This window comes from Bombus huntii, chromosome 2 (assembly GCF_024542735.1).
Source record: "Bombus huntii isolate Logan2020A chromosome 2, iyBomHunt1.1, whole genome shotgun sequence".
NCBI classification, from domain to species: Eukaryota; Metazoa; Arthropoda; class Insecta; order Hymenoptera; family Apidae; genus Bombus; species Bombus huntii.
In genome coordinates this window covers 5,424,958-5,452,535 of record NC_066239.1, presented here as the reverse complement: position 1 = coordinate 5,452,535, position 27,578 = coordinate 5,424,958, and the positions used below count along the sequence as shown (strand labels likewise).

At 36.6% G+C, this 27,578-nt stretch overlaps 1 protein-coding gene and 3 long non-coding RNA genes across 23 annotated transcripts in view; 1 reads left to right on the top strand and 3 right to left on the bottom strand.

Moving 5' to 3' along the window:
• LOC126877883 (uncharacterized) overlaps window positions 1-22,686 on the bottom strand; it is a 30,290-nt gene extending 7,604 nt beyond the window's left edge. Inside the window, exon 1 of the long non-coding RNA XR_007695426.1 lies at window positions 22,430-22,686. This is a non-coding gene — a long non-coding RNA (uncharacterized LOC126877883). The remainder of the gene's footprint in view (window positions 1-22,429) is intronic.
• The window catches only part of LOC126877859 (uncharacterized), a 35,494-nt gene extending 8,190 nt beyond the window's left edge, over window positions 1-27,304 (bottom strand). The window contains exon 1 of the long non-coding RNA XR_007695388.1: window positions 27,156-27,304. This is a non-coding gene — a long non-coding RNA (uncharacterized LOC126877859). The remainder of the gene's footprint in view (window positions 1-27,155) is intronic.
• LOC126877650 (farnesol dehydrogenase-like) overlaps window positions 1-27,409 on the top strand; it is a 39,347-nt gene extending 11,938 nt beyond the window's left edge. For 4 of the 19 annotated variants that reach the window (XM_050640287.1, XM_050640298.1, XM_050640261.1 and 1 more), the window contains one exon: window positions 246-673. In XM_050640287.1, the coding sequence (XP_050496244.1) occupies window positions 246-305 (60 nt within the window). In that variant the 3' untranslated portion in view covers window positions 306-673. Of the gene's footprint in view, window positions 1-245; window positions 674-9,896; window positions 10,238-11,346; window positions 11,474-12,523; window positions 12,657-12,938; window positions 13,074-13,613; window positions 14,042-23,267; window positions 23,606-24,714; window positions 24,842-25,891; window positions 26,025-26,306; window positions 26,442-26,981 lie in introns of those variants that run through there. The other 15 variants (XM_050640260.1, XM_050640269.1, XM_050640262.1 and 12 more) reach the window with 15 other exon arrangements.
• LOC126877843 (uncharacterized) lies at window positions 292-16,328 on the bottom strand. 2 transcript variants are annotated; one of them, XR_007695383.1, is made up of 2 exons: window positions 14,647-16,328; window positions 292-1,218 (listed from the first exon to the last, which is right to left on the bottom strand). It is a non-coding gene; the product is annotated as an uncharacterized LOC126877843 (long non-coding RNA). The 2 variants fall into 2 exon arrangements; XR_007695377.1 differs by lacking the exon at window positions 292-1,218 and adding an exon at window positions 13,660-14,586.
• Window positions 27,410-27,578: the final 169 nt, after the last annotated feature.

Sequence of the window (27,578 nt, the reverse complement as noted above, 5' to 3'; positions counted from 1 at the left end):
TATTTACTTATGTTCCTTTATTTTACCTATTTGATATTTTCTTTTATTTCTTTCTATGCATACAATTTTTATATTTTTTTCTGTAATATGTGGAAGTAAGCATTTTGTTGTTATAGGATGATAGATGATTATAGAATGATAGAATTTCTCCTTTCTCAATTAAGATCATATGTCAATATTATGTGAACGTTATTATTTTTACTGGTAATGATTAACTTCAATATTCATAGAAATACTGTTTGCAGATTCCGGAAATCACGGTAATAGCACACGGCACGGGATTTATTTTCACACAGCGGGATTGACTCACAGTTAGTCATTACTTAGATGCTGTAACATGCCGATTTTAATGAACTTCACGCCTGATCACATCATTATATCAATGTACAATGGCGAAAAAATCAGTGTGTTACTCCTACCTTGCAAGTATCAGAGTAGTTGAAGACATATGTTGTTAGATATGCGATTAACGTTTTGTATCTACATTATTATTACTATTAGGTTATTACCATTTATACAAAGGAATGTAAGAACCGATGACCTCATTAGAACGATTGTGAATCTTAATGCAATATGGTAAAATCAAGATGTATGTAGGAATGTTTTATGGAATAGAACTTTGGACACTCTATTAAATGGATCATACTATTTAATAAAGAAATGGATTAGAAAACGGAGTTTTATATTTTCCCTTTAAATATAAAAAAGGACGTCTTTGTGCGTAAAGTGCGTACAATAGACTTAGCCTAGATATGTTTATTACATAATTAAAACTGGTACGTATACATTTTACGACGCCTTACGCTGTTTTTAGCTTGGCATCGTCTTCTACAGATTAATTTCTGAAAACAAATATCAGCTGGCAGTTTTTACCGCGTGAAGTGGCTACATACGAGACCTTGCCAGAGCCCTAATCCAATCCACTTCCACTATATTTTTATTTGTCATTTGAATTGTACATAAATGCTGTTACTGTTGACAATGTGCGTCTGATGAACGTTTTGTTCTCCTTCCCTTTTTTACATGTATCTGTTGAGTGTTAGCTGTACCCAGTAATCTTAGGTACTTATATCTTATAGTCCGTCATGAAGTAATGAAATAACTAATGGCTATTTATGAAATTCGCGACATTCTTATATAAACTTTTTCGTATTGACGTGCAGCTGTTCGCGGGATCGTCCGCAGATCGCCGATCTGCGACGACTTTGACTCCTGAAACTGTTTGCGAACGACGACGATAAAATACACGTGTCAAAATACTATCGTGCAAGTACTTACTTGTGTTATATTTAGTTCGGAAATAATACTTATTTTTTCGTCGAGATTTTAAACTGTCATAAATATGTAGTTATTGATCGTCTGCAAATTTTAGTGTCTGTAAAATCTAGTACTCTCTATCCATTTCCTGTTCAATGCATATTCTTTCCAGTTGGCGCACGCATTCTATCTTGATATTCTTATAATCTTCGGAGTTTTGTGGCGTTCCGTAAGGAATTTTAATAATGTCATGCATCTTTCTTTGCGGTTCTCCGTAGTGTGAATTTTGGAGCGGCGAAATAAATGTTTTGATCGTGCAAAACAGTTTTGACAACAAATTCATTGATTAAATATCATGGTTACCGATTATCATTTATAACTGTTTATGATAATTCCACATGGCATGCGTACTTAGAAAATACATAATTATACTTACATCCGGATTTCGGATCGAGTTTGTTCGTTAACTTAGAACTCACCTCCTTGGGCTTCTTTTTGTTGCGCCAGAGGCGCTCGTGTTTTCGCACGTTCGTGGGGAGACACGATCTCGAAGAAGCGCGCCAACGGGAGTCCTAAATTCCCGTTACGATTTGCTAATCGACGCCGCGAATCGCTCGATCCCTTATTTCTTTTAGGATAATAAGGGTAGTTAAATTAAAGATAACGCTGCTGCTAACAGGTTATTATATATTTTCACAAACCAACAACTTCGGTGTAACACAAAATGAATATTTGCTATGAGATGACTACGAATGAGTGCGACCTGAGTCTCTAGACGGATTATCGCGTATACTGATGGATTTGTCGACTCACTGTATTCGAATTGTTGACCGCTTGACGAGATGCTTGATTGAGACTGATCTTCGGGTGTAAACCCGGTCGAAGGATGTTGATTGTTCGAAGGATGTAAAATCAGTGATGTTCGGAGACGATGCTGTGGCGGAGGAAAGCTAAGGATGGGTGTGTCTAGCGCACGGAACCATCGGATTTGTTGGTGACGATTTTGGCTAAGAGAGTGAGGGAAATAGTCTTCGTTGTTAATTGGTTAAACGAAGGGTCTTAACCGCCCTCGAGAGAAAGTGGTTAGTGGGAGGAAAGTTGCATCATACGTGAGAAAAACCAACTTTCCCTTGTCAAGCCGTAGTAGACAAAGGTCTTTAGAAATGCTTCGGAAACAGACGTTTGTTCAGTTTGAAGGACCTCGGCTAGGAAATTCCTAAGATTTATGGAAGATACTTGAGACTATTGAGGGTACGTAGTGAGTATCCGAAGACATCTGGTTGCCATCTTGCCCGCGGTGTGTGGCCTGGTCTAGGTAGAGTGTTACGCGACGTAACAGCTCGCACGTGACTTTTCCTACAGCTGCCGTGACTTCGCATCAGATTCATCCTCGCAGACAATAATCCTAACCTTATCATAGGATCCTCGACTTTGCATCACTTTCGGTAGCATATCTGCTGATACAATTCCAACCGTATTTCATAAAATACCGTATCACGGTGCTCACAGTCTTAACTTGTAACACTCATATTTATGGATACAAGAGCACAAGTGGAAGTTGGATCAATTCAATACGAAATTTACGATTAGAATTGCTGGATTGTATTATCAGTTACCGAACACCTTGTATATGTAATATCTCTATCAAATTTCTGTCTTTGGAACTTTTCAAATATGAAAAGTAAATGTTACGAGATAAGCCTCAATTATTCGATTACACGTTATCACGTTTTGAATAAACAAAAAGTGAAATATCTCAGTAGGCATTACTTGAATACTTCTGGTGTCTATGTATGAAAAATGATAGAGGTTAATATGCAAACAGTTCAATATATGCATGCATGTATTCTTTTTTCATTACAGAATCAAATCCAGTGCTTTTAAATATGACCATTATTTAGTGATCCCTATGAAGCGAGTGAAATCCTCTAACTATATGAAACTTTCTAGGGTACTACTAGTCTTACATGTTATAGGGATCAAGGAGAAAGATGAAGACATTGTAATTATCTTTAAGGGCCTTGACATATTTTTGTATAAATCACCATTGGTGATATTTTTTTAAGAGTATTGCTTTAGTAGGACTGTCATTGTTATCAGATTAGTTATATATATATATTATATAGGCTGTAAATACATAGTATATATAGATAAAAATCATCATCAGAATAGAGCACCACAAGTACATATTGATCGTATATGTATCATATTTTATATAATGTCCAAAACGAATAGTATCTAACGACTTACATAGGCATAATTATTATCAACGTCAAGCTAAATGTGGCTATAGAAGTTAATGTGAGAAATATATAAAATATAATTTTCAATCGTAACGCATGCAGTGACATGCGTTGCAACGCGTTTAATATATGTATATTTTTTATATTGATAATTATACTCTGTTTCTTGCTATGTATTCTATTTATACTAAGTGCATAGATCAATGAAATAAATTAACGGAGAGTAGCCATTCAGCATGACTTGAAGTTTCATGAAATTTCAGATCAATCCAACTATGCAGTGTAATTCTCGTAACTAGTTTTTTTCTTTTTTTTTTATTTATTTATTTGTTGAAATTACAATCAATTCTCGCGTTGAGAATTTTCAGTAATTTTTCTGGCGTGACGCAGTGGCATGGCTGTTTATTTACAATAGATTAATACTTATTATAGATAGGTTTAATTTATAAGTATTATAAGTAAGTGCATATGCTTAGTTTGGATAACTAAATGAATCTAGCGTTTAGGTCTAGCGGGTAGTGCCTCTTCAGCCTGCGAATCTGGTCCGTCGTGTCAAGTAGTCCAGTGATTAGGGGGTTTCGGTGTTTGTTGACTCTTTTGCTATATCTGTCGCTGTATTTTGCTATTTCCTCTTTGACTGTGGGTATCTTGAGGTCGCGATGGATGGTTTCGTTGGTAACATACCAAGGTGCGTCTATTAAGGATCTTAGCGTTCTCGATTGAAAGCGTTGTAGTATTTGGATGTTGGAGTTACTTGCTATTCCCCATAGTTGGATTCCGTAGGTCCAGACAGGTTTTATTACGGTCTTGTAGAGGGTAATTTTATTCTGCATGTTTAGTTTGGAGCGTCGGCCCGTGAGCCAATAGAGTTTTTTTAGTTTGCCCTTTAGTTGCTTCGTTTTATCTGAGATGTGTTTCTTCCACGTTAGTCTCCTGTCCAGGATCATGCCCAGGTATCGGACTGAGTCTCTGCTAGGAACTGTTGCATTGTTGATGGTGACCTGGGGGCAAGTTTGTTTTCGGAGCGTGAAGGTTACATGTGAGGATTTCTTTTCGTTGGTTTTGAAGCCCCATTTATGAAACCACTTTTCCATGGAGTCGAGACTTCGCTGGAGAGTGGATGAGGCTATTACCGGGTCTGCGTGGGTAGCTAATAACGCTGTGTCGTCTGCAAATGTCGCTATTGTTATATCGTTTGATATAGGTAGGTCGGCAGTGTAGATGGAGTACAGTAGGGGTCCGAGGACACTACCTTGGGGTATGCCGGATTCTATTGGGAATGTTGCGGAAGTGGCGTCTAGGCATTTAACCATGAATTGTCTATTGGTTAGGTAGGATTTTAGGATGGAGTAGTAGGGGTGAGGTAGGATCTTTTTAAGCTTGTATAGTAGCCCTTCATGCCATACTTTGTCGAATGCCTGTTGGATGTCTAGGAAAACCGCTGAGCAATATTTTTTCTTTTCGAGTGTTTGGCTGATCGTATGAGTTATGCGGTGGATTTGCTCTACTGTTGAATGTTGTTTTCGGAAGCCGAATTGGTGATCTGGGAGTGTTTTCAAGTTCTCTAGGAGTGGAAGGAGTCAGTTCGAGAGCATCTTCTCGAATAGTTTGGACAGGGTAGGTAAAAGACTGATTGGGCGATAGGAGCTGGTTTCGTATATCGGTTTACCGGGTTTAGGGATGAAGGTAATCAATGAGATTTTCCAGGCCTTAGGGTAGTGTTCAAAGCGAAGGATAGCATTAAAAATCGATGTGATGAGTGCTATCCCTTTTATGGGAAGTTCCTTGATTGCTTTATTGCCTATTAGGTCGTGTCCTGCTGCTTTCTTGGGGTTCAGGCGACTGATTGTTTCTATAGTCTCTGCAGAAGTGAAGGGTTCGATAGGAGGGGACATTTGGAAGGGGGTGTGCAAGTATTCAGTAACGTCCGCGGCAGCTTTGGGGGAATGGGACTTTTGACAAGTATTTAGCAAACAGGTCGGCTTTTTCTATAGGGCTTCGCGCTCATCCACCTTGCGGACGGCGGATAGGTGGGATTATTTGTGGGGGGCGTGTGAGTTTCCTGGAGGCCTTCCATAGTGAGTAGTTGGAGTCGGCTGTGGGGGATAAGCTGGCGAGGTATTTTTGGAAACAGTCGTTTTTATAATTTTTTAAGGTTTTGGATAGCTCTCTAGTTGCGTTGTTTAGTTTGCGTTTGTCATCCGGTGTTCTATGGGTCTGACATACTCTTCTTAGTCTACGTTTTTCTGCTATTTTTTTTAGTATGTATTGGGGATATTCTTGTTTGCTGATAGATGGCTTTGTCGGTGTGGAGAGGCGGATTGCGTTTATTATGCTCGTGTTTAAGTATTCCGTGGCTGCTTCGATTTCTTCCTTTGTTTTTAGTGGAGTTAAGGCTGAAGTTGAGTGTGTAAAGACTTCTCTAAAGAGCTGCCAGTTGGTGTGTTGGTTGCGAATGGAGCCATTAGGTGTATTCTCGATGATTGTTGAACTGATTGTTGCTATCACGGGGGAATGATCAGAGGAGAGATCAGCCGAGGAGTTGATCTGGACGTGTCTTGATGAGATATTTTTAGTTACGAAGAAGTCGAGAAGGTCGGGTACTTTGTTGGTGTCAGTGGGCCAGTATGTGGGTTCGTATGTGGTGAAGTAGTTGAGGTTGTTGTTTATTATGCTGTTTAAGAGGTTTTTGCCTCTTGCTGTAACCAGTATGCTGCCCCATTGGATGTGCTTGGCGTTATAGTCTCCTCCAGCTATGAATCTATTGCCCAGGGTGTCCAGGAAGTTATCAAAGTCTTCTTTGGCGATGGAGTGTCTGGGAGGGCAGTATACTGCTGAGGTGGTGATTGTGCCATGACAGTCTTCTATTGCTACGTTTGTTGCTTGGAGGTAGACTTTCTGGAATGATGGAAGTTCGTAGTGCTTAATACTTGCTTTGATTATTATTCCGGTGCCACCGTGGACCTTTCCGCTGGGGTGTTGGGTATGGTAGAATTTGTAACCATTTATTTTCAGGTAGTTCTTGTCGGTGAAGTGGGTTTCCGATACGAGCATTACGTCGATTTGCTGGTGTTTTAGGAAGAGTTCTAGTTCAAGTTTGTGTTGCGCTGGACCGTTGGCGTCCCAAAGAGCTATGCGCCTTGGTTTTGGTTGGTTACCTCTTTTGCTCTGAGTTTAGGGTACCTGTTTGTGTATAGTGTTTTATAGGCTGAGCAGCCTTTGTAGTTGGCAGGATGGTCCCCTTGACAGTGGATGCATTTCGCTGGGGTTTCCGGTGATTTGGCGCACTGGTCAGTGGAGTGAGTGTCTGCACATTTAACGCAGCGGAAAGTATGGTTGCAGTATTTCTGCGTATGACCGTACCTTTGGCACCTTTTGCATTGCACTATTTCTTTTTTCACAAGCGGTGGTTCGAATTTTACTATCGCGTTCATTAGGCGACTGATATTGTAGATTTCCTTATTGTTCGGCTTTTGTTTTATGTCTAAGAAGAATAAGGATAACGGGTCTTTCGAGACTCTATGCCTTATATTACTTACGTTGATGACTTCGTGGCCGAGTTTTGAGAGTTCGTATTTGAGTTCGTTTATTTCTGCTGAGTGGTGGATGTTTCGTAGGACCACCCGGAAAGGCCTTTCCTGTTTGAGTTGGTAGGTGTGGAAGTTGGCGTTCAGGGTCCTAAGTATCTTGGTGAGTTTTCTGTAAGCTTCTGGGTTCCTCGGCAGTATTTTTACTTTATTGTTATTTATCTTTAGGTTATAGTCCTCCTTGGAGATATCTCTCTCTAAGGACTTGATCATTGTCTGTATGTCGATGACGTCGTCCACAAATATTGGTGGAGGAGGGGGGATTCTCTGTGAGTGTTGGTTTGGTGGCGGTTCTACGATTTCCATGGCGTCGTTTGAGGATTCCAATACGGCGAACCTGTTGTGAGTGTTTATTTGTATTGCTGTTTCTATTTTCCGTTTCTTGGTAGTATTAGCGTCGTTGGTGCGTAGAGTTCTGCCACACTTCTGCCACGGGGGAGGTAGCGCGGGGTAGTTGCGAGTCTGCTCCGGAGAGCCTGGTCGCGATTGCTGGGCCACCATCGAGCTAGTTAATTCGAAATGAATAACTAGTCGTGAGGCTATGAGGCTAATATTCGGGTTGGGGTTAGGTGCGTGGGATTTTCTTCTCCCTAAAGGGTAGGAAACACTTGGTTGTGTTCACTTTCGACGGTTGGGCGACACGTGTTGTTTTCGGACTACGCTGGGCACTAGAGACACGTCTGCACGCTTCGGCACTCCACAGCGAACTGATCGTAACTAGTTGAGATGTAACTCTGTTCCAAATGAAACTGGGATAAATCGTAGACGAAAAATAAGATTTAATTAATCATTCTTGTCGGGAGTGATGTACCATCTACAATATATGTAGATATCTTCGTTCCAAGGCAATAACGATCTAACTGCAAATTTGCCAATTCTGAGATAAACAAGTTCTCTGTCTCAGACATACCTAATATTTTCAGTATAACAGTTTCATAATTTCAATTATGCTTTTATGGAAATATTCGTTGTTGGGGACTTAAAACTGAATAGCGTTTTGTGGTCGTGATGAGTAAAAAACGACAAGCAGCAAAAGATGTTTGGGCGTCATAAAATAAATTAAAGTTATAGATCGTGGCATCGCTAAGCGAATAGACACTCGTCGCTTAACTGCCATTTGACTTATTCCTTACATACAATAAATCCGCAGACGTGACTTAGTCAATGATATAGGTTTGAATTATTTTCTGCTGCTCGTCCGTGCTCGATTTGCCGCTTTACCGCTTATTGCCTATCGAACGACTTATCTCTTACGGTTCTTTTGTATACTCACGACCTTAAGCTAGAATTATAAGACCGAATTATGTATGAAACATACAGTATGGCTATTGTAGTAAAGTACAAAATATAAAGTAATGTAAAATAACACTAGTGCAAGGTAAAACGATTATAACGTAGACTTAAAAAAAATGTGTGACAAGCGACACGATCTCATATTTAAAATAATGCCCAGTGAGTTCTGTGTACCTTTCGTATCGCAGCTTATGGATCAATCTCGTTCAGTTTTTAAACAAAAAAAAAAAAAAAAAAAAATTTCGTTGTTGGCTATCGTACTTCGTAAGAGTAACGATAAGAATGTTAATTACACAGACATGCTTAAGAGTAACTAGAGAAGGCAAAAAATATTGTTTATCTTAATATCATATAACATATACATTGTTACCTAATTACAAGCTTTACTAAATGAAATTTTCTTTCGGATCCTGAAATAGCGTTTCGTATTTGCGTCATTGTGGCGCTGCAACGGTGATATGTCTATCAGTAAAATTGATAAAGCTAATCAAGTAGTATTGCTAAAATTGCGTGTATCTAAGTAATCGGCAGAATTTGTATGTAACAAGATAAGCGGTTTGTAATATTAGATAAAGTGTGTTTTTACATCTCGAAATTTTTCATAAATACATACAAATCTGCGGTCTATTCATCATTAACAAAGTAACAAAGTGGCAATTCTACAATATTTAATCTCCTTACCTTACCCTTCGCTGGTAGTTCCGCTTGAATGTTATGTCATTAATTGAAGAATTGTCACATTGGAAAATATTGCGATCTTAATTGAATACTATGATGGGATCCACTATCCAAGATTTCAAGTAAATGTTTTATTATAAAGTAACATCAACATGTACCCGTCATTTTTCTCAGTTAAAACATATAAGAAACGCGCTCGGAGCAGAAAAATTTTTGAAAGAAATCGTAATTGCCAACTCATCATGAGTAGATCATCACTATTTTACGGGTGTAGTACATGTAATAGTTACGTTAAACATGAGTCAGCTATTTGAAGCAAATACATGTAACGATCACTTGGCTAGAATAGCTTTTCGAGATGGTATAAAATAGAGAGCTATTTTTGATATTGTTACTTTTTTGCGACAATGTTTGTTCCTAAACATTAGTAACTAACTAGGAATTACACTCATTAATTCTAATCGCTATAGATATTTATTATTGCGTATCTTTACGCAATGTAATTCGAATGTTTGCACTGACTAATGCAACTATGGAGGAGGGGCGAGGGGAGCGGACGTATAGCTATAGTTATAGTTATAATTCCTGTATCGAATATACTTCATAAAGAAAATATAATCGCGATCATTACCAGAATCGCAACATCAGCTTCTCTATAACTTTCTGTATTTTTCGTATTACACCTTTATGTATTTTTTACTTTGTGTTTTGAGATATTTAGCTCGTTGCATTGAAACTGAGCACTCTGTAGATTGCATTCTAGGTAATTGCTATGAGACGTCTCAAGTGGTTGCGACTGGTAGGGGCAAGAGTCTGAAATCTCTTTTTAAACTACAACGGAATACTTCCACGCGTAGTGACTTTGTAGCACGGCAATACGAATGATGAATCGCTGGATTGGAAAAGTAGCACTTGTGAGCGGTTCGAGCGGAGGAATCGGTCTCGCGATATCGAAAGCTCTGGCTACCCATGGCATTAAAATAGTTGGTTTGGGAAGAAGAATAGACAAACTTCAGGATGCTACAGCAGAAATTGGAAAGGATAAATTTTTTCCGATCGAGTGCGATATAACGAACGAAGAAGATATTCTTAAGGTGTTCAAATGGATCGACGAAAAGTTTGGTCGCCTTGATATTTTAGTGAATAATGCTGGAGTTCTTAGTCCCACACCTATCATCGGTAAAAATATTTATTCATATCGATATATGGTATTTTACGAATATGCTTCGATTTTAATTTTCCTTATTTCTCTATTCTTCTTTCTTTTTAAGTATTGCCAGTAATCATAGGTTATATTATTATGCTACAGGTGTAAAATGGTTACACTAATCTAGATTCGTTTATCTACTATCTATAGTAGGAAAGCTTTCGTTGGACAAATAGTGTTGATGTGGAGTTAGTGTCCCAGATTTCTTCAGTATTAGCGGAGAAGTTACTTGTGTGAAAAATTTCAAGAAAATTACAATTTCGTTATCAGTACAACCGCTCGAGTTATTACAATAATTCCTTTGAATTATCGTGTTTGATTAAATTAATCTTCATGTAATCGGTTTACTGTTGAAGGCGTACCATAGTACGCGGAAAGAGTATTTATATACATTTGCATTAAAACATAAGCATTACAACTTTTGTTTTGTTAGACCAGAAATTCAACCATACGAACAAAACAAATAGGATCCTTTTATTTTGCAAGCTATGTGATTTTCATTTGTTGCCATCTCTGCGTGGTATTTATTCTGAAAAATCGCTATCTATTAATTATCACTGATATGTTGCTGACGATTAGCACTTATGCTGTGTTAAAAATGCTTTGCAATATCAAAACTTCGCTGTGCATTAGTTATGTTCTGATCGAGATTTTCTTGCTCCAAATTTTCTAAATTCATCAGATAAAAAAGTTGTTACACGTGTTTAAGAAATATTCGAAAAATTTTTAGGAAAATGAAATCTGATACAAAAAAATTGTGTTCGCTATATTCGACCGATCTTTTCAAGTAAAATTCAAATTTTGTTTGCGTCCAGATGTTTGCTTTCCTACAATATCTACTATTTCAAAAGAATAATGCTTTCCTAGTCATTATTTTTAAATGTAAATGTTACAAATGTCAAATATTACATAAATAATACAGTTTTACTCGCGAAATTGAAGTTTTTTTTATCTAAACGTTGATTCTTACATGTCCCAACTGTTATATTTAATTACTCTTACTAATAATAGCTTGGATATATAATAATATTCAAAGATACATTTCTGTTTGTAATAACTAATCGTAAATATCCCGTTACAGACTCAAAAACCGAAGAATACCGTAGAGTCATTGATACCAACTTGATAGCACCAGCAATTTTTACACGAGAAGCAGTAAAAGCTATGAAAAAATGCAACGCTTGCGGCCATATAATTAATATCTCCAGGTAACTCCATGTATTACATAAGAATATATTTCCTCCGTAATTTACTGATGGCAGCGTCGAATAAATATATCTGTGGAAAATGCCAAAGAATCTATCGTTCCGTTTGTCCTCTCAAATCTTAATTGTTTTTTGTTAATCTAAGCAAGTAGTTTTCACCTTTTACTTACAAACGGAGAAAACAAAAATGAAACATATAACTTTTATATTGAACACTACCAAATAAACTCGATTCGTTTGAATTTAATTTTTTGCCCAATATATTTTTATATGCACATTTTACGTATTTATCGAATTACATGTTATTTCTGAAATAATTAAACATTATAAGGACTATCGTTTTTCAAATGATATTTATTTCATTCTAGAGCAAACTTGAGTTGAATTCATGAAACACTTCCCCTAGCATATTATTAGAATTATTAAAAAAGTTATAATAGACATATCAGGCACGAAGTAAACGGAAACAAGTTTGTCTTCAATACAATATAAGGCCGGGAAAAATAAAGAATATTTGCATTTCTTCCAGATATATTAGGTTGTACCAAAAGTTTCTTTCGTTTTATAAAGAATTAATATTATTTTCATGTGTTGTTCATATGTTCCAATGGAATAGAAAGCATGATACATAATTCGATAAAATAATATAAAACAAGAAATGTTGTACATTTATTACTTCTTTATAAAACGAAACAAACTTTTGGGACAGCCTAATAGATTGATTTATCAAACTAAGATTTTATATATAGAATAAATTCAGCAATACGTCAATGTCACTGTGTATCTCTAGATTTTTATATTCCACAATCTCTCCAATCGATCGAATTTCTATCGATATATGCAAGACATCCGAAATAGATAAAAAATATGAAAACAAGCAAAATGTCTGTGCTTATTTTTTCGTAGTTTGTACGTTATTACGAAGAACTTCAAAAAGATTCATTAAATTCCGTGATTTCGTAGAAATTAAACTATACTGTCTTCCATTATACTAATTTTTCACAGACAATTTGATTAAATTATTACATTTTTTAATATGAAGCATATTTATAGCATTGCCGGATTACATCTTGAAGGTATAGCCGTACCGATCGGCATGTACGGTCCTAGTAAATACGGTCTAAGAGCTCTAGGGATAGAACTCCGTCACGAAATAATCGCAGCCAAGCTGAACGTCAAAATCACGGTAACAGCTCGTTATTTACATATGTATAGTATATTATTTAATGTCATCGTTAGTCCATACGTACAGACAAGAAAATGAAAATTTTCGAAGGTGTGGGAACATTTAAAACCTAAATCTAACAGATGGCGTTGATAGATATCGTTGTTATTTCTATAATTAAAATTAGCTCAACAAAATTGTCTATGATTTTTTATTAACGTAATTCTGAACAATCAGATATAAGCATGCACATACTATAAGAATAAATAATACTCACATGGTTTTATCTGTATATTTTAATAGAACATCAGCCCCGGAGCTGTGATGACGGATATGATAAAAAGTGTCCAAGATGTCGTGAGCAATAATTTTATATTAAAAGCTGAAGACATTGCCGAAGCAGTGATCTACGCGTTAGGAACACCGGAAACGGTCGAGGTATGTATACATAAAATATCTGTTCACAAGAACATACACACTGTAACGTCTCTTAGTAAGATTATCGACACACATTTTAACCCACATCTTTAATTTCCTTTATGCCAATTTCGTTCGGACGTTCCCGCATATGTACTCATTTTATTTCGTTCCTAGTATAAGATCTGTATAAAAAAATATTATTTACGCCGTCGTTATATCAATTCATATAATTCGTATAACAACTATAGAGATAGATAACCCTTTTTATACAGTTGATTATTGAATTATGTTCTTTCCTATTTTATTGTTTTTCTATTTACTTATGTTCCTTTATTTTACCTATTTGATATTTTCTTTTATTTCTTTCTATGCATACAATTTTTATATTTTTTTCTGTAATATGTGGAAGTAAGCATTTTGTTGTTATAGGATGATAGATGATTATAGAATGATAGAATTTCTCCTTTCTCAATTAAGATCATATGTCAATATTATGTGAACGTTATTATTTTTACTGGTAATGATTAACTTCAATATTCATAGAAATACTGTTTGCAGATTCCGGAAATCACGGTAATAGCACACGGCACGGGATTTATTTTCACACAGCGGGATTGACTCACAGTTAGTCATTACTTAGATGCTGTAACATGCCGATTTTAATGAACTTCACGCCTGATCACATCATTATATCAATGTACAATGGCGAAAAAATCAGTGTGTTACTCCTACCTTGCAAGTATCAGAGTAGTTGAAGACATATGTTGTTAGATATGCGATTAACGTTTTGTATCTACATTATTATTACTATTAGGTTATTACCATTTATACAAAGGAATGTAAGAACCGATGACCTCATTAGAACGATTGTGAATCTTAATGCAATATGGTAAAATCAAGATGTATGTAGGAATGTTTTATGGAATAGAACTTTGGACACTCTATTAAATGGATCATACTATTTAATAAAGAAATGGATTAGAAAACGGAGTTTTATATTTTCCCTTTAAATATAAAAAAGGACGTCTTTGTGCGTAAAGTGCGTACAATAGACTTAGCCTAGATATGTTTATTACATAATTAAAACTGGTACGTATACATTTTACGACGCCTTACGCTGTTTTTAGCTTGGCATCGTCTTCTACAGATTAATTTCTGAAAACAAATATCAGCTGGCAGTTTTTACCGCGTGAAGTGGCTACATACGAGACCTTGCCAGAGCCCTAATCCAATCCACTTCCACTATATTTTTATTTGTCATTTGAATTGTACATAAATGCTGTTACTGTTGACAATGTGCGTCTGATGAACGTTTTGTTCTCCTTCCCTTTTTTACATGTATCTGTTGAGTGTTAGCTGTACCCAGTAATCTTAGGTACTTATATCTTATAGTCCGTCATGAAGTAATGAAATAACTAATGGCTATTTATGAAATTCGCGACATTCTTATATAAACTTTTTCGTATTGACGTGCAGCTGTTCGCGGGATCGTCCGCAGATCGCCGATCTGCGACGACTTTGACTCCTGAAACTGTTTGCGAACGACGACGATAAAATACACGTGTCAAAATACTATCGTGCAAGTACTTACTTGTGTTATATTTAGTTCGGAAATAATACTTATTTTTTCGTCGAGATTTTAAACTGTCATAAATATGTAGTTATTGATCGTCTGCAAATTTTAGTGTCTGTAAAATCTAGTACTCTCTATCCATTTCCTGTTCAATGCATATTCTTTCCAGTTGGCGCACGCATTCTATCTTGATATTCTTATAATCTTCGGAGTTTTGTGGCGTTCCGTAAGGAATTTTAATAATGTCATGCATCTTTCTTTGCGGTTCTCCGTAGTGTGAATTTTGGAGCGGCGAAATAAATGTTTTGATCGTGCAAAACAGTTTTGACAACAAATTCATTGATTAAATATCATGGTTACCGATTATCATTTATAACTGTTTATGATAATTCCACATGGCATGCGTACTTAGAAAATACATAATTATACTTACATCCGGATTTCGGATCGAGTTTGTTCGTTAACTTAGAACTCACCTCCTTGGGCTTCTTTTTGTTGCGCCAGAGGCGCTCGTGTTTTCGCACGTTCGTGGGGAGACACGATCTCGAAGAAGCGCGCCAACGGGAGTCCTAAATTCCCGTTACGATTTGCTAATCGACGCCGCGAATCGCTCGATCCCTTATTTCTTTTAGGATAATAAGGGTAGTTAAATTAAAGATAACGCTGCTGCTAACAGGTTATTATATATTTTCACAAACCAACAACTTCGGTGTAACACAAAATGAATATTTGCTATGAGATGACTACGAATGAGTGCGACCTGAGTCTCTAGACGGATTATCGCGTATACTGATGGATTTGTCGACTCACTGTATTCGAATTGTTGACCGCTTGACGAGATGCTTGATTGAGACTGATCTTCGGGTGTAAACCCGGTCGAAGGATGTTGATTGTTCGAAGGATGTAAAATCAGTGATGTTCGGAGACGATGCTGTGGCGGAGGAAAGCTAAGGATGGGTGTGTCTAGCGCACGGAACCATCGGATTTGTTGGTGACGATTTTGGCTAAGAGAGTGAGGGAAATAGTCTTCGTTGTTAATTGGTTAAACGAAGGGTCTTAACCGCCCTCGAGAGAAAGTGGTTAGTGGGAGGAAAGTTGCATCATACGTGAGAAAAACCAACTTTCCCTTGTCAAGCCGTAGTAGACAAAGGTCTTTAGAAATGCTTCGGAAACAGACGTTTGTTCAGTTTGAAGGACCTCGGCTAGGAAATTCCTAAGATTTATGGAAGATACTTGAGACTATTGAGGGTACGTAGTGAGTATCCGAAGACATCTGGTTGCCATCTTGCCCGCGGTGTGTGGCCTGGTCTAGGTAGAGTGTTACGCGACGTAACAGCTCGCACGTGACTTTTCCTACAGCTGCCGTGACTTCGCATCAGATTCATCCTCGCAGACAATAATCCTAACCTTATCATAGGATCCTCGACTTTGCATCACTTTCGGTAGCATATCTGCTGATACAATTCCAACCGTATTTCATAAAATACCGTATCACGGTGCTCACAGTCTTAACTTGTAACACTCATATTTATGGATACAAGAGCACAAGTGGAAGTTGGATCAATTCAATACGAAATTTACGATTAGAATTGCTGGATTGTATTATCAGTTACCGAACACCTTGTATATGTAATATCTCTATCAAATTTCTGTCTTTGGAACTTTTCAAATATGAAAAGTAAATGTTACGAGATAAGCCTCAATTATTCGATTACACGTTATCACGTTTTGAATAAACAAAAAGTGAAATATCTCAGTAGGCATTACTTGAATACTTCTGGTGTCTATGTATGAAAAATGATAGAGGTTAATATGCAAACAGTTCAATATATGCATGCATGTATTCTTTTTTCATTACAGAATCAAATCCAGTGCTTTTAAATATGACCATTATTTAGTGATCCCTATGAAGCGAGTGAAATCCTCTAACTATATGAAACTTTCTAGGGTACTACTAGTCTTACATGTTATAGGGATCAAGGAGAAAGATGAAGACATTGTAATTATCTTTAAGGGCCTTGACATATTTTTGTATAAATCACCATTGGTGATATTTTTTTAAGAGTATTGCTTTAGTAGGACTGTCATTGTTATCAGATTAGTTATATATATATATTATATAGGCTGTAAATACATAGTATATATAGATAAAAATCATCATCAGAATAGAGCACCACAAGTACATATTGATCGTATATGTATCATATTTTATATAATGTCCAAAACGAATAGTATCTAACGACTTACATAGGCATAATTATTATCAACGTCAAGCTAAATGTGGCTATAGAAGTTAATGTGAGAAATATATAAAATATAATTTTCAATCGTAACGCATGCAGTGACATGCGTTGCAACGCGTTTAATATATGTATATTTTTTATATTGATAATTATACTCTGTTTCTTGCTATGTATTCTATTTATACTAAGTGCATAGATCAATGAAATAAATTAACGGAGAGTAGCCATTCAGCATGACTTGAAGTTTCATGAAATTTCAGATCAATCCAACTATGCAGTGTAATTCTCGTAACTAGTTTTTTTCTTTTTTTTTTATTTATTTATTTGTTGAAATTACAATCAATTCTCGCGTTGAGAATTTTCAGTAATTTTTCTGGCGTGACGCAGTGGCATGGCTGTTTATTTACAATAGATTAATACTTATTATAGATAGGTTTAATTTATAAGTATTATAAGTAAGTGCATATGCTTAGTTTGGATAACTAAATGAATCTAGCGTTTAGGTCTAGCGGGTAGTGCCTCTTCAGCCTGCGAATCTGGTCCGTCGTGTCAAGTAGTCCAGTGATTAGGGGGTTTCGGTGTTTGTTGACTCTTTTGCTATATCTGTCGCTGTATTTTGCTATTTCCTCTTTGACTGTGGGTATCTTGAGGTCGCGATGGATGGTTTCGTTGGTAACATACCAAGGTGCGTCTATTAAGGATCTTAGCGTTCTCGATTGAAAGCGTTGTAGTATTTGGATGTTGGAGTTACTTGCTATTCCCCATAGTTGGATTCCGTAGGTCCAGACAGGTTTTATTACGGTCTTGTAGAGGGTAATTTTATTCTGCATGTTTAGTTTGGAGCGTCGGCCCGTGAGCCAATAGAGTTTTTTTAGTTTGCCCTTTAGTTGCTTCGTTTTATCTGAGATGTGTTTCTTCCACGTTAGTCTCCTGTCCAGGATCATGCCCAGGTATCGGACTGAGTCTCTGCTAGGAACTGTTGCATTGTTGATGGTGACCTGGGGGCAAGTTTGTTTTCGGAGCGTGAAGGTTACATGTGAGGATTTCTTTTCGTTGGTTTTGAAGCCCCATTTATGAAACCACTTTTCCATGGAGTCGAGACTTCGCTGGAGAGTGGATGAGGCTATTACCGGGTCTGCGTGGGTAGCTAATAACGCTGTGTCGTCTGCAAATGTCGCTATTGTTATATCGTTTGATATAGGTAGGTCGGCAGTGTAGATGGAGTACAGTAGGGGTCCGAGGACACTACCTTGGGGTATGCCGGATTCTATTGGGAATGTTGCGGAAGTGGCGTCTAGGCATTTAACCATGAATTGTCTATTGGTTAGGTAGGATTTTAGGATGGAGTAGTAGGGGTGAGGTAGGATCTTTTTAAGCTTGTATAGTAGCCCTTCATGCCATACTTTGTCGAATGCCTGTTGGATGTCTAGGAAAACCGCTGAGCAATATTTTTTCTTTTCGAGTGTTTGGCTGATCGTATGAGTTATGCGGTGGATTTGCTCTACTGTTGAATGTTGTTTTCGGAAGCCGAATTGGTGATCTGGGAGTGTTTTCAAGTTCTCTAGGAGTGGAAGGAGTCAGTTCGAGAGCATCTTCTCGAATAGTTTGGACAGGGTAGGTAAAAGACTGATTGGGCGATAGGAGCTGGTTTCGTATATCGGTTTACCGGGTTTAGGGATGAAGGTAATCAATGAGATTTTCCAGGCCTTAGGGTAGTGTTCAAAGCGAAGGATAGCATTAAAAATCGATGTGATGAGTGCTATCCCTTTTATGGGAAGTTCCTTGATTGCTTTATTGCCTATTAGGTCGTGTCCTGCTGCTTTCTTGGGGTTCAGGCGACTGATTGTTTCTATAGTCTCTGCAGAAGTGAAGGGTTCGATAGGAGGGGACATTTGGAAGGGGGTGTGCAAGTATTCAGTAACGTCCGCGGCAGCTTTGGGGGAATGGGACTTTTGACAAGTATTTAGCAAACAGGTCGGCTTTTTCTATAGGGCTTCGCGCTCATCCACCTTGCGGACGGCGGATAGGTGGGATTATTTGTGGGGGGCGTGTGAGTTTCCTGGAGGCCTTCCATAGTGAGTAGTTGGAGTCGGCTGTGGGGGATAAGCTGGCGAGGTATTTTTGGAAACAGTCGTTTTTATAATTTTTTAAGGTTTTGGATAGCTCTCTAGTTGCGTTGTTTAGTTTGCGTTTGTCATCCGGTGTTCTATGGGTCTGACATACTCTTCTTAGTCTACGTTTTTCTGCTATTTTTTTTAGTATGTATTGGGGATATTCTTGTTTGCTGATAGATGGCTTTGTCGGTGTGGAGAGGCGGATTGCGTTTATTATGCTCGTGTTTAAGTATTCCGTGGCTGCTTCGATTTCTTCCTTTGTTTTTAGTGGAGTTAAGGCTGAAGTTGAGTGTGTAAAGACTTCTCTAAAGAGCTGCCAGTTGGTGTGTTGGTTGCGAATGGAGCCATTAGGTGTATTCTCGATGATTGTTGAACTGATTGTTGCTATCACGGGGGAATGATCAGAGGAGAGATCAGCCGAGGAGTTGATCTGGACGTGTCTTGATGAGATATTTTTAGTTACGAAGAAGTCGAGAAGGTCGGGTACTTTGTTGGTGTCAGTGGGCCAGTATGTGGGTTCGTATGTGGTGAAGTAGTTGAGGTTGTTGTTTATTATGCTGTTTAAGAGGTTTTTGCCTCTTGCTGTAACCAGTATGCTGCCCCATTGGATGTGCTTGGCGTTATAGTCTCCTCCAGCTATGAATCTATTGCCCAGGGTGTCCAGGAAGTTATCAAAGTCTTCTTTGGCGATGGAGTGTCTGGGAGGGCAGTATACTGCTGAGGTGGTGATTGTGCCATGACAGTCTTCTATTGCTACGTTTGTTGCTTGGAGGTAGACTTTCTGGAATGATGGAAGTTCGTAGTGCTTAATACTTGCTTTGATTATTATTCCGGTGCCACCGTGGACCTTTCCGCTGGGGTGTTGGGTATGGTAGAATTTGTAACCATTTATTTTCAGGTAGTTCTTGTCGGTGAAGTGGGTTTCCGATACGAGCATTACGTCGATTTGCTGGTGTTTTAGGAAGAGTTCTAGTTCAAGTTTGTGTTGCGCTGGACCGTTGGCGTCCCAAAGAGCTATGCGCCTTGGTTTTGGTTGGTTACCTCTTTTGCTCTGAGTTTAGGGTACCTGTTTGTGTATAGTGTTTTATAGGCTGAGCAGCCTTTGTAGTTGGCAGGATGGTCCCCTTGACAGTGGATGCATTTCGCTGGGGTTTCCGGTGATTTGGCGCACTGGTCAGTGGAGTGAGTGTCTGCACATTTAACGCAGCGGAAAGTATGGTTGCAGTATTTCTGCGTATGACCGTACCTTTGGCACCTTTTGCATTGCACTATTTCTTTTTTCACAAGCGGTGGTTCGAATTTTACTATCGCGTTCATTAGGCGACTGATATTGTAGATTTCCTTATTGTTCGGCTTTTGTTTTATGTCTAAGAAGAATAAGGATAACGGGTCTTTCGAGACTCTATGCCTTATATTACTTACGTTGATGACTTCGTGGCCGAGTTTTGAGAGTTCGTATTTGAGTTCGTTTATTTCTGCTGAGTGGTGGATGTTTCGTAGGACCACCCGGAAAGGCCTTTCCTGTTTGAGTTGGTAGGTGTGGAAGTTGGCGTTCAGGGTCCTAAGTATCTTGGTGAGTTTTCTGTAAGCTTCTGGGTTCCTCGGCAGTATTTTTACTTTATTGTTATTTATCTTTAGGTTATAGTCCTCCTTGGAGATATCTCTCTCTAAGGACTTGATCATTGTCTGTATGTCGATGACGTCGTCCACAAATATTGGTGGAGGAGGGGGGATTCTCTGTGAGTGTTGGTTTGGTGGCGGTTCTACGATTTCCATGGCGTCGTTTGAGGATTCCAATACGGCGAACCTGTTGTGAGTGTTTATTTGTATTGCTGTTTCTATTTTCCGTTTCTTGGTAGTATTAGCGTCGTTGGTGCGTAGAGTTCTGCCACACTTCTGCCACGGGGGAGGTAGCGCGGGGTAGTTGCGAGTCTGCTCCGGAGAGCCTGGTCGCGATTGCTGGGCCACCATCGAGCTAGTTAATTCGAAATGAATAACTAGTCGTGAGGCTATGAGGCTAATATTCGGGTTGGGGTTAGGTGCGTGGGATTTTCTTCTCCCTAAAGGGTAGGAAACACTTGGTTGTGTTCACTTTCGACGGTTGGGCGACACGTGTTGTTTTCGGACTACGCTGGGCACTAGAGACACGTCTGCACGCTTCGGCACTCCACAGCGAACTGATCGTAACTAGTTGAGATGTAACTCTGTTCCAAATGAAACTGGGATAAATCGTAGACGAAAAATAAGATTTAATTAATCATTCTTGTCGGGAGTGATGTACCATCTACAATATATGTAGATATCTTCGTTCCAAGGCAATAACGATCTAACTGCAAATTTGCCAATTCTGAGATAAACAAGTTCTCTGTCTCAGACATACCTAATATTTTCAGTATAACAGTTTCATAATTTCAATTATGCTTTTATGGAAATATTCGTTGTTGGGGACTTAAAACTGAATAGCGTTTTGTGGTCGTGATGAGTAAAAAACGACAAGCAGCAAAAGATGTTTGGGCGTCATAAAATAAATTAAAGTTATAGATCGTGGCATCGCTAAGCGAATAGACACTCGTCGCTTAACTGCCATTTGACTTATTCCTTACATACAATAAATCCGCAGACGTGACTTAGTCAATGATATAGGTTTGAATTATTTTCTGCTGCTCGTCCGTGCTCGATTTGCCGCTTTACCGCTTATTGCCTATCGAACGACTTATCTCTTACGGTTCTTTTGTATACTCACGACCTTAAGCTAGAATTATAAGACCGAATTATGTATGAAACATACAGTATGGCTATTGTAGTAAAGTACAAAATATAAAGTAATGTAAAATAACACTAGTGCAAGGTAAAACGATTATAACGTAGACTTAAAAAAAATGTGTGACAAGCGACACGATCTCATATTTAAAATAATGCCCAGTGAGTTCTGTGTACCTTTCGTATCGCAGCTTATGGATCAATCTCGTTCAGTTTTTAAACAAAAAAAAAAAAAAAAAAAAATTTCGTTGTTGGCTATCGTACTTCGTAAGAGTAACGATAAGAATGTTAATTACACAGACATGCTTAAGAGTAACTAGAGAAGGCAAAAAATATTGTTTATCTTAATATCATATAACATATACATTGTTACCTAATTACAAGCTTTACTAAATGAAATTTTCTTTCGGATCCTGAAATAGCGTTTCGTATTTGCGTCATTGTGGCGCTGCAACGGTGATATGTCTATCAGTAAAATTGATAAAGCTAATCAAGTAGTATTGCTAAAATTGCGTGTATCTAAGTAATCGGCAGAATTTGTATGTAACAAGATAAGCGGTTTGTAATATTAGATAAAGTGTGTTTTTACATCTCGAAATTTTTCATAAATACATACAAATCTGCGGTCTATTCATCATTAACAAAGTAACAAAGTGGCAATTCTACAATATTTAATCTCCTTACCTTACCCTTCGCTGGTAGTTCCGCTTGAATGTTATGTCATTAATTGAAGAATTGTCACATTGGAAAATATTGCGATCTTAATTGAATACTATGATGGGATCCACTATCCAAGATTTCAAGTAAATGTTTTATTATAAAGTAACATCAACATGTACCCGTCATTTTTCTCAGTTAAAACATATAAGAAACGCGCTCGGAGCAGAAAAATTTTTGAAAGAAATCGTAATTGCCAACTCATCATGAGTAGATCATCACTATTTTACGGGTGTAGTACATGTAATAGTTACGTTAAACATGAGTCAGCTATTTGAAGCAAATACATGTAACGATCACTTGGCTAGAATAGCTTTTCGAGATGGTATAAAATAGAGAGCTATTTTTGATATTGTTACTTTTTTGCGACAATGTTTGTTCCTAAACATTAGTAACTAACTAGGAATTACACTCATTAATTCTAATCGCTATAGATATTTATTATTGCGTATCTTTACGCAATGTAATTCGAATGTTTGCACTGACTAATGCAACTATGGAGGAGGGGCGAGGGGAGCGGACGTATAGCTATAGTTATAGTTATAATTCCTGTATCGAATATACTTCATAAAGAAAATATAATCGCGATCATTACCAGAATCGCAACATCAGCTTCTCTATAACTTTCTGTATTTTTCGTATTACACCTTTATGTATTTTTTACTTTGTGTTTTGAGATATTTAGCTCGTTGCATTGAAACTGAGCACTCTGTAGATTGCATTCTAGGTAATTGCTATGAGACGTCTCAAGTGGTTGCGACTGGTAGGGGCAAGAGTCTGAAATCTCTTTTTAAACTACAACGGAATACTTCCACGCGTAGTGACTTTGTAGCACGGCAATACGAATGATGAATCGCTGGATTGGAAAAGTAGCACTTGTGAGCGGTTCGAGCGGAGGAATCGGTCTCGCGATATCGAAAGCTCTGGCTACCCATGGCATTAAAATAGTTGGTTTGGGAAGAAGAATAGACAAACTTCAGGATGCTACAGCAGAAATTGGAAAGGATAAATTTTTTCCGATCGAGTGCGATATAACGAACGAAGAAGATATTCTTAAGGTGTTCAAATGGATCGACGAAAAGTTTGGTCGCCTTGATATTTTAGTGAATAATGCTGGAGTTCTTAGTCCCACACCTATCATCGGTAAAAATATTTATTCATATCGATATATGGTATTTTACGAATATGCTTCGATTTTAATTTTCCTTATTTCTCTATTCTTCTTTCTTTTTAAGTATTGCCAGTAATCATAGGTTATATTATTATGCTACAGGTGTAAAATGGTTACACTAATCTAGATTCGTTTATCTACTATCTATAGTAGGAAAGCTTTCGTTGGACAAATAGTGTTGATGTGGAGTTAGTGTCCCAGATTTCTTCAGTATTAGCGGAGAAGTTACTTGTGTGAAAAATTTCAAGAAAATTACAATTTCGTTATCAGTACAACCGCTCGAGTTATTACAATAATTCCTTTGAATTATCGTGTTTGATTAAATTAATCTTCATGTAATCGGTTTACTGTTGAAGGCGTACCATAGTACGCGGAAAGAGTATTTATATACATTTGCATTAAAACATAAGCATTACAACTTTTGTTTTGTTAGACCAGAAATTCAACCATACGAACAAAACAAATAGGATCCTTTTATTTTGCAAGCTATGTGATTTTCATTTGTTGCCATCTCTGCGTGGTATTTATTCTGAAAAATCGCTATCTATTAATTATCACTGATATGTTGCTGACGATTAGCACTTATGCTGTGTTAAAAATGCTTTGCAATATCAAAACTTCGCTGTGCATTAGTTATGTTCTGATCGAGATTTTCTTGCTCCAAATTTTCTAAATTCATCAGATAAAAAAGTTGTTACACGTGTTTAAGAAATATTCGAAAAATTTTTAGGAAAATGAAATCTGATACAAAAAAATTGTGTTCGCTATATTCGACCGATCTTTTCAAGTAAAATTCAAATTTTGTTTGCGTCCAGATGTTTGCTTTCCTACAATATCTACTATTTCAAAAGAATAATGCTTTCCTAGTCATTATTTTTAAATGTAAATGTTACAAATGTCAAATATTACATAAATAATACAGTTTTACTCGCGAAATTGAAGTTTTTTTTATCTAAACGTTGATTCTTACATGTCCCAACTGTTATATTTAATTACTCTTACTAATAATAGCTTGGATATATAATAATATTCAAAGATACATTTCTGTTTGTAATAACTAATCGTAAATATCCCGTTACAGACTCAAAAACCGAAGAATACCGTAGAGTCATTGATACCAACTTGATAGCACCAGCAATTTTTACACGAGAAGCAGTAAAAGCTATGAAAAAATGCAACGCTTGCGGCCATATAATTAATATCTCCAGGTAACTCCATGTATTACATAAGAATATATTTCCTCCGTAATTTACTGATGGCAGCGTCGAATAAATATATCTGTGGAAAATGCCAAAGAATCTATCGTTCCGTTTGTCCTCTCAAATCTTAATTGTTTTTTGTTAATCTAAGCAAGTAGTTTTCACCTTTTACTTACAAACGGAGAAAACAAAAATGAAACATATAACTTTTATATTGAACACTACCAAATAAACTCGATTCGTTTGAATTTAATTTTTTGCCCAATATATTTTTATATGCACATTTTACGTATTTATCGAATTACATGTTATTTCTGAAATAATTAAACATTATAAGGACTATCGTTTTTCAAATGATATTTATTTCATTCTAGAGCAAACTTGAGTTGAATTCATGAAACACTTCCCCTAGCATATTATTAGAATTATTAAAAAAGTTATAATAGACATATCAGGCACGAAGTAAACGGAAACAAGTTTGTCTTCAATACAATATAAGGCCGGGAAAAATAAAGAATATTTGCATTTCTTCCAGATATATTAGGTTGTACCAAAAGTTTCTTTCGTTTTATAAAGAATTAATATTATTTTCATGTGTTGTTCATATGTTCCAATGGAATAGAAAGCATGATACATAATTCGATAAAATAATATAAAACAAGAAATGTTGTACATTTATTACTTCTTTATAAAACGAAACAAACTTTTGGGACAGCCTAATAGATTGATTTATCAAACTAAGATTTTATATATAGAATAAATTCAGCAATACGTCAATGTCACTGTGTATCTCTAGATTTTTATATTCCACAATCTCTCCAATCGATCGAATTTCTATCGATATATGCAAGACATCCGAAATAGATAAAAAATATGAAAACAAGCAAAATGTCTGTGCTTATTTTTTCGTAGTTTGTACGTTATTACGAAGAACTTCAAAAAGATTCATTAAATTCCGTGATTTCGTAGAAATTAAACTATACTGTCTTCCATTATACTAATTTTTCACAGACAGTTTGATTAAATTATTACATTTTTTAATATGAAGCATATTTATAGCATTGCCGGATTACATCTTGAAGGTATAGCCGTACCGATCGGCATGTACGGTCCTAGTAAATACGGTCTAAGAGCTCTAGGGATAGAACTCCGTCACGAAATAATCGCAGCCAAGCTGAACGTCAAAATCACGGTAACAGCTCGTTATTTACATATGTATAGTATATTATTTAATGTCATCGTTAGTCCATACGTACAGACAAGAAAATGAAAATTTTCGAAGGTGTGGGAACATTTAAAACCTAAATCTAACAGATGGCGTTGATAGATATCGTTGTTATTTCTATAATTAAAATTAGCTCAACAAAATTGTCTATGATTTTTTATTAACGTAATTCTGAACAATCAGATATAAGCATGCACATACTATAAGAATAAATAATACTCACATGGTTTTATCTGTATATTTTAATAGAACATCAGCCCCGGAGCTGTGATGACGGATATGATAAAAAGTGTCCAAGATGTCGTGAGCAATAATTTTATATTAAAAGCTGAAGACATTGCCGAAGCAGTGATCTACGCGTTAGGAACACCGGAAACGGTCGAGGTATGTATACATAAAATATCTGTTCACAAGAACATACACACTGTAACGTCTCTTAGTAAGATTATCGACACACATTTTAACCCACATCTTTAATTTCCTTTATGCCAATTTCGTTCGGACGTTCCCGCATATGTACTCATTTTATTTCGTTCCTAGTATAAGATCTGTATAAAAAAATATTATTTACGCCGTCGTTATATCAATTCATATAATTCGTATAACAACTATAGAGATAGATAACCCTTTTTATACAGTTGATTATTGAATTATGTTCTTTCCTATTTTATTGTTTTTCTATTTACTTATGTTCCTTTATTTTACCTATTTGATATTTTCTTTTATTTCTTTCTATGCATACAATTTTTATATTTTTTTCTGTAATATGTGGAAGTAAGCATTTTGTTGTTATAGGATGATAGATGATTATAGAATGATAGAATTTCTCCTTTCTCAATTAAGATCATATGTCAATATTATGTGAACGTTATTATTTTTACTGGTAATGATTAACTTCAATATTCATAGAAATACTGTTTGCAGATTCCGGAAATCACGGTAATAGCACACGGCACGGGATTTATTTTCACACAGCGGGATTGACTCACAGTTAGTCATTACTTAGATGCTGTAACATGCCGATTTTAATGAACTTCACGCCTGATCACATCATTATATCAATGTACAATGGCGAAAAAATCAGTGTGTTACTCCTACCTTGCAAGTATCAGAGTAGTTGAAGACATATGTTGTTAGATATGCGATTAACGTTTTGTATCTACATTATTATTACTATTAGGTTATTACCATTTATACAAAGGAATGTAAGAACCGATGACCTCATTAGAACGATTGTGAATCTTAATGCAATATGGTAAAATCAAGATGTATGTAGGAATGTTTTATGGAATAGAACTTTGGACACTCTATTAAATGGATCATACTATTTAATAAAGAAATGGATTAGAAAACGGAGTTTTATATTTTCCCTTTAAATATAAAAAAGGACGTCTTTGTGCGTAAAGTGCGTACAATAGACTTAGCCTAGATATGTTTATTACATAATTAAAACTGGTACGTATACATTTTACGACGCCTTACGCTGTTTTTAGCTTGGCATCGTCTTCTACAGATTAATTT